This window comes from Gigantopelta aegis, chromosome 15 (genome assembly GCF_016097555.1).
Source record: "Gigantopelta aegis isolate Gae_Host chromosome 15, Gae_host_genome, whole genome shotgun sequence".
In the NCBI taxonomy this organism is placed as follows: Eukaryota; Metazoa; Mollusca; class Gastropoda; order Neomphalida; family Peltospiridae; genus Gigantopelta; species Gigantopelta aegis.
Genome location: NC_054713.1, coordinates 21131280 through 21138991, shown reverse-complemented (window position 1 = coordinate 21138991; position 7712 = coordinate 21131280). Strand labels below are relative to the sequence as shown.

At 39.3% G+C, this 7712-nt stretch overlaps 1 protein-coding gene across 1 annotated transcript in view; it reads left to right on the top strand.

Moving 5' to 3' along the window:
- LOC121389711 (probable cytochrome P450 12d1 distal, mitochondrial) overlaps positions 1-7712 on the top strand; it is a 46986-nt gene that overhangs the window by 33340 nt on the left and 5934 nt on the right. The window contains exons 3-9 of the mRNA XM_041521362.1: positions 1-161; positions 2568-2790; positions 3152-3220; positions 3258-3326; positions 5081-5262; positions 5857-6061; positions 6944-7118. The exon at positions 1-161 is cut by the window's left edge and continues 68 nt beyond it. Of these exons, the coding sequence (XP_041377296.1) occupies positions 1-161; positions 2568-2790; positions 3152-3220; positions 3258-3326; positions 5081-5262; positions 5857-6061; positions 6944-7118 (1084 nt within the window). The remainder of the gene's footprint in view (positions 162-2567; positions 2791-3151; positions 3221-3257; positions 3327-5080; positions 5263-5856; positions 6062-6943; positions 7119-7712) is intronic.

Below are 7712 nucleotides of genomic sequence, written 5' to 3'. Positions count from 1 at the left end.
GACGTTTGACATGAACATTTCTGAAACCCCGGAGGTCACGAGGTCGGAGGTCTCTGCAGAACACCGTGACGTCACAGAAAAATCCTTCGACGATATTCCCGGCCCCAGGGGCATCTATACGTGGCCGTTGATAGGAACACTACTTCATTTCAAACCATTCAGTGAGTAAGGTTTTCTAGCAACGCTAAAGCCTGGTTTGAATGTAAAATGTAGCATGTAACCGATTGACACACACACACACACACACACACACACACACACAGAGAGAGAGAGAGAGAGGGGGCGGTGTGTGTGTATGTGTGTGTGTGTGTGTGGGGGGGGGGGGGGTGACACCCTTAAACGATGATTAATTAATCAATGTGCTCTAGCAGGGTTTAGTTTCTACAATTTTACTTCACGCCATGACTTTGACTTTAGGAATTCTTTAGTCCAAAAATGGGAATAACAAACGACATACATGTAGCCTTTGTGGAATGATAGAGAATGATGCCGATTATCGGAGAATAGGTGTTGGTAAATACTTAGAGAATAACTAACGAGCTACGATTAATTACGGATTATCTGTCCCGAGTGAATTAATGTTGTAAACCCGAGCCTCTGGCGAGGGTTTTACAGCATTCATTCACGAGGGACAGATAATCCGTAATTCCTCGTAGTGAGTTGGTTATTCTCTTTATTACCCATTGTCAATCTTTAACGATTTTAAAATTATATTTACGTTCTCGCTGCTGTAACAACTAACAAGCTCTACCAGCCATAACAATATATTCATACGCGCCGTTACCGGTGCACACCCAACAGTATCCACCAAAGAATAGTTCCAAAAAACCCCAGTCAAAATAATAAAATAAAAACATTTTTAAAGATTTGTACATATATTTTGATTTTTAATTCCATAAATGTTCGTATTGTAAAAAAATATTTGAAGTTCGTAGTAATAGTTTGACCGATGAATGGAATCATGAATGAACAAAAAGTAGTCCCGGCAGTATGTAATTGCCAATCAAATCTTGTCTTTTTAAAGCCAGCCAATCAGTGACTGTAGAAGCAATCTGCACACTGTGCAGAGATCGAAAAAATATTACCCCGTATCTTTGAGCCCATATGGGTAATAAATATTTTTTTATTTTTTTATTTTTTATTTTTTTATTCAGAGCCCCCCCCCCCCCCCCCCCCCCCCCCCCCCCCCCAGAGTATGGGTAATAAAAGGTGATATTGCAGCAGTACAAGGTGATATGGGTTGGGTTCCTTCTTAACTTAGACAGTGGAAAGTCATTGTTGCACAGTGGTGTCGAACTGTTAATTGTGAACATTTTACAGTTGGTAAGAAAATATTTTTATGGTGTGAACAAATGTGTAATACGAAAAGGAATTTTTAAAATTGGAACTTTTATGTAAAACAATTATTTATTCAGTATGGCTTCCCTGATTTTACTAATGTTAATATAAAATTGAGCAAACGAAGAGTGCTGAATAGCCTGTTACCAGCTATGTTAACCAGATTTGAAACAGATTGGTTAAATAAGGTTCGAAGGGATACTAGTATTAATAGAAAAGGAGGTAACAAACTTCGAACAATTTATTTAAAAACAAATATATAACTGAGTTTTATTGTACATCATTTTTACCTATTGCTCATAGAAGTGCGTTTGCAAAGTTTAGGTGCGGTTTGGCACCTCTTAGAATTGAAACGGGGAGATACGAAAATATTCTAGAAAATGAACGATTATGTTTTTATTGTAATAATTTTATCGAAAATGAAGAACATGCTATTTTAGCTTGTCCATTGTATAATGATCTTAGATAGATAGTCCAGATAGTTCAGATAGCTGATGTGTGTGCGCCCAGGACATCGTGCTTGAACCTTAATTAGATATAAGCACGAACATAAGTTGAAATGAACTTCAATCTCGTTAAACACACTCCTCACTCCAGACACTGGACCACGACTGGTACATCAAAGGACGTAGTATGTGCTATCCTGTGTATGGGATGGTTCGTATAAAAGTTCCCTCGTTACTAATGGAAAGTTGTAGCGGGTTTCCTCTCTAAGACTATATGTCAAAATCACCAAATGTTTGACATCCAATAGCCGATGAATAATAAATCAATGTGATCTAGTGGTGTCGTTAAACAAAACAAACTTTAATTGTAACTTTAAACGAATGTTTGCCTGAGGTGCTTTAGTCGTCGTACCGATGCCCCTCGGTGGGCCCTTTCTCCGATATTCCCCCGTCCTAAGCAGTTTCCCGCGACTGGTATATCAAAGGGTGTGGTAAGTACCGTCATGTTATGACAAAATGCAATAGCGAAATGTGGAGGGTTCCTCTAAACATACATGGCCGAATTTACGAAGTCTGTTGTTTTTAAACGCAAGTGTTTAAACAGTGAAAATGTATGTAGTTACACACGTGTCCGTACAAACTAGGGTTTGTAAATTCTGGCAAATATGTCTAAAATATCAAATATCCAGTAGCAGATGATTAATAAATCAATGTGCTTTAATGGTGTCATTAAACAAAAGAGAACTCTAAAACTTTAAAACACACATCCATGTTTTTTAAAAGCTCGTTACACACTGCGGAATATCCACGAACTGTACATGGAGCTATTCGAGCGGTATGGTTCGCTCGTGCGGATCACGTTCGGGCGGTGGATGGTGCTAGTGGAGGATCCAGAAGACATCGGCGTCATCTACCAGAACGAAGGACGCTACCCCAGGCGACCGACCCTCGATCTCCTGCTGGTCTACTGTGAACGAAATAACCAGGCGCTAGGCTTGGCCTCCAGGTAAATACTAATCATAAAAAGGACTCTCGATCTCCCAGGCGACCGACCCTCGATCTCCTGCTGGTTTACTGTGAACGAAATAACCAGGCGCTAGGCTTGGCCTCCAGGTAAATACTAATTATAAAACGACTCTCGATCTCCCAGGCGACCGACCCTCGATCTCCTACTGGTCTACAGTACTGTAAACGAAACAAGTAGGCGCTAGGCTTGGCGTCTAAGTGAATGCTAATTATAAAACGACCCTCGATCTCCCAGGCGACTGACTCTAGAACTCCTGCTGGTCTACTGAGAACGAAACTAGCAGGCGCTAGGCTTGGCGTTCAGGTAAATACTAATTGTAAAACGACTCTCGATTTCCCAGGCGACCGACCTTCGATCTCCTGCTGGTTTACTGTGAACGAAATAACCAGGCGCTAGGCTTGGCCTCCAGGTAAATACTAATTATTAAACGACACTCGATCTTCCAGGCGACCGGCGATCGATCTCCTGCAGGTCTACTATAACCACAACAACCAGACGCTAGGCTTTGGGTCCAGGTAAGAACCAATTAGAAAACACATACTAGATTACGAGTGGGAGCAGGTGTTCTTATCTCCCAAGTTAATGGGCAATAACTATGTCCAAAATGGGTAAATCATCATGAAAGTCAAACTTGATCTGTAACAGTACATGATAAAGCAATATATAAAAATGGGTAAATCATCATGAAAGTCAAACTTGATCTGTAACAGTACATGATAAAGCAATATATAAAAATGGGTAAATCATCATGAAAGTCAAACTTGATCTGTAACAGTACATGATAAAGCAATATATAAAAATGGGTAAATCATCATGAAAGTCAAACTTGATCTGTAACAGTACATTATAAAGCAATATATAAAAATGGGTAAATCACCCTGAAAGTCAAACTTGATCTGTAACAGTACATTATAAAGCAATATATAAAAATGGGTAAATCATCATGAAAGTCAAACTTGATCTGTAACAGTACATGATAAAGCAATATATAAAAATGGGTAAATCACCCTGAAAGTCAAACTTGATCTGTAACAGTACATGATAAAGCAATATATAAAAATGGGTAAATCACCCTGAAAGTCAAACTTGATCTGTAACAGTACATGATAAAGCAATATATAAAAATGGGTAAATCACCCTGAAAGTCAAACTTGATCTGTAACAGTACATGATAAAGCTATGCACAGAATTTCAGGTTAATTTCTCAAGAAATTGTTGAAAAAATAAACATTCGGAAAACTATTTGTGAGACAGATGGACTGACTGACGGACTGAGAGACACACAGACAGAAAAAAAAAAAAAAGTGTTTTATTTAACGACGCACTCAACACATTTTATTTACGGTTATATGGCGTCAGACATATGGTTAAGGACCACACAGATTTTGAGAGGAAACCCGCTGTCGCCACTACATGGGCTACTCTTCCGATTGGCAGCAAGGGATATTTTATTTGCGCTTCCCACAGGCAGGATAGCACAAACCATGGCCTTTGTTGAACCAGTTATGGATCACTGGTCGGTGCAAGTGGTTTACACCTACCCATTGAGCCTTGCGAAGCACTCACTCAGGGTTTGGAGTCGGTATCTGGATTAAAAATCCCATGCCTCGACTGGGATCCGAACCCAGTACCTACCAGCCTGTAGACCGATGGCCTGCCACGACGCCACCGAGGCCGGTCACAGACTGAAGGACAGATATTTATTATTCATCAGCTATTGGATGTCAAACATTTGGTAATTTGACATATAGTCTTAGAGAGGAGCCCCGTCCCAACCAGTGCCACACAACTGGTATATCAAAGGATGTGGTATGAACCGTCCTGTTGTGGGAAAACGCAGTAGGAAAATGTTTGACATCCAACAGCCGATGATTAATAATCATGTGCTCTAGTGGTCTCTTTAAAGGCATACTGTCACGGATTTAAGGACCATATTTCTCTAAAAATGGATAATAAATAAAAAATTACATTAATTGTTGAAAACCAAAGCTAGCTATTGCATCACCTTAGCTGAACCATGGTAAAATGAAATCCATGTCATCCCTCTCGGCAATTTTAGTTTTTGAATTATGGACCATTGCCATAATTGAATTATTTTTTACAAAATGTCATTAATAAATGGATTATGTTGGTTATGAAGATGGTTGAATAAAGTACATTTAGAGACAAATCCAATTATTTTTGTTCAGGTAATAGGTCAGTGGTCTGTGACAATATGCCTTTAAGCCCCGATATAAACAATGACCTTGGCATTCGTTTATCTGAACAGAGAAGACGAAGAGTGGATGAAGATGCGCAGACCTCTGAACAGGAAGATGCTGAAACCTGGCTCCGCCCTCAAGTACCTGCAGGTCCAGAACGAGGTCGCGGACGACCTGGTTACAAGATTCAGGGAAAGACAACTCAACCCAGCCGAGATCAGGGAGGAGTTCTTCAAATATGCCATAGAAAGTAGGTTTTGGTGGGTTTATGTCTGTGTGTATATGTTTCTCCCTCTGCCTCTTTTTATATCTGTTTCCATCTCTCTCTCTCTCTCTCTCTCTCTCTCTCTCTCTCTCTCTCTCTCTCTCTCTCTCTCTCTCTCTCTCTCTCTCTCTCTCTCTCTCTCTCTCTGTATCATGCTGTCTCTCTGTTTCATGCCCATAGGACAATATTTGAAGTGAGGGGTCCAATCTCTAATAGAGGGGATGGAGAGAAAGAGGGGCACAAGCCAGCTTTTTAATTTTATATAGCAAGCTCTGTCCTTAATTGGGTGTCTTACCACACCAAACAAACGGCAACAGCAAAACAACAACAACAAAACATCCCAGAGAATATCCCCTCCCCCTCCACGGAAGAAAAACATAACAAACACACAAAAAAACCCCGCCAAAAACCACCCCCAAAACAAACGAACAATAAATTCAAAACAAAATTAAAATTGACAACAACAACAACCAACCAACCAGCCAACTAAACAAAAATATTCTATTTAATGAAAACCACCCAATTATGTAATACCGTGGATGTATTGTATATAGTGTGTATCGCCAGCTTGTTTTAAAGGTATAAGTTCTCTGGCATTCAACAAAAGAATGGGATATCTCACCAACGAGATGGAGATGTCACCACAGAAGAGAGAGTCCGTAGCAAACCTGCAGTATTTGTTCGAACTGTTTAACGAGGCATTGCATACCGGAACTGGTCTTTACAAGTACTTCCGGACGCCATTTTACAAGAAATACGAAAAGGTTTCCAACGATGTTTTGAGGTAAGTGTATTGGCGTGCCAAGTGCCTGGATCTGGAGCAGGAAGAGGTGTTTCTTGTTATATGTACAGTTTTGAATTTTTAAATAATTAATAAATGGCGACCGAAATAAAGGGAGTTTTGTTATTGTTTTTTTTAAATGCGTCACCAAAATATAGCGTTATAGATTTAACCATGTTTACTTATTAACTAACGCGCTCTGTCGGTTGAGTACTCGCTTGAGGTGCTTGCGTTGCAGGATCGAACCACCTTTGTGGATCCAGTCAACCGATTTGTTCTCGTTCCAGCTAGTCCATCACAACTGGTCAAATGCCGTAGTAGCCTATGTGCTTTCTTGTCTGTGGGAAAGTGCATATAAACAATCATTTGCTGCATTAGGAAAAATGCAGGATTAATTAGCTCGTGCTCTAGTGGTGTCGCTAAACAAAACAAACTTCTCTTATTATTATTAACTAACGCCTATTATAATCTAGACGATCTGGCATAAACCAGTACGAAATATTTCATATATTAATATGAACACGGCGGATTCAAGTACACATTGGGTAGACTGAGATCGAGGGCGCAAAGCAAAATTTCTAGGGGCTTCTGAGAATATGCTTCCCCATAAACGTTTGAAAACTAGATGTCCTGCAATGCAATTTCCTGCATTCTACAAGTAAAATTCATCTTTGCCTTAAGATTTACTACCAACTGATTCAGAATTATTGTCTAGCAGGAATGGGCCCTATATGACATATATGACTAACGTGAGACCCCTGTTCCAATTATTTAAGCCCTGGAGGTTATTTAGTGTTCCGAAAGGGATGAGCCTCGTGCCCCAGTTCACATATTTGCTAGTTTACTGCTTCCAGCACTAGTGTGTTCATGTCTGTTCATTTACAGTCTAACAAACTCAATTCTCAATGACTGTCTGCTAGAGGTGAACAAGAAGGACGAACTCGGACAAGTGGACGGACCAGACTCCACTTTTATAGAGACGATGCTTGCCAACGATGACATCACGTTGGAGGACATCAAAACTGTCATTGTCGACCTCTTTGTTGCAGGGTCAGACTCAGTGAGTACAAATTTAACATTAAAGAGACATTCCTGAATTTGCTGCAATTTTTAAGATGCTATCGACTAACAGAGATTTTTTAACGATTTTAATTACATATACATTTTTCGGCATAAAATATTAGTGACTGTATGATAAACGTGTTTCTGATCGTTCTAATATTTGTACTAGGTTAAATTTCATTTTATTTACTAAACAATTTTTTTTTTGTACGTACGAAGACAAAATCCAGTTTGGGCTTCTTATAAAGATAGATAGACAGACAGACAGACAGACAGACAGACAAAACTGTCATTGTCGACCTTTTTGTTGCAGGGTCAGACTCAGTGAGTACAGATTTAACATAACATGAATTAATAAAAATAGATAGACAGACCGACCAATAAAGAGAATGACGAACAAATAAATAAATTTAATCAGTTTATTATTAATTAATAGCGTGATGTGTGTCAAGTGTAAGAGGGTATTTCATAATATAACAGTTACTGACACTACAAACCAACACCCAAAAGCCCCAAACTAAACAAAATCATACCAGCCAGAGCATCACGACTGGTGCAAAAACAAAATAATAATAAATAATAATAATAATAA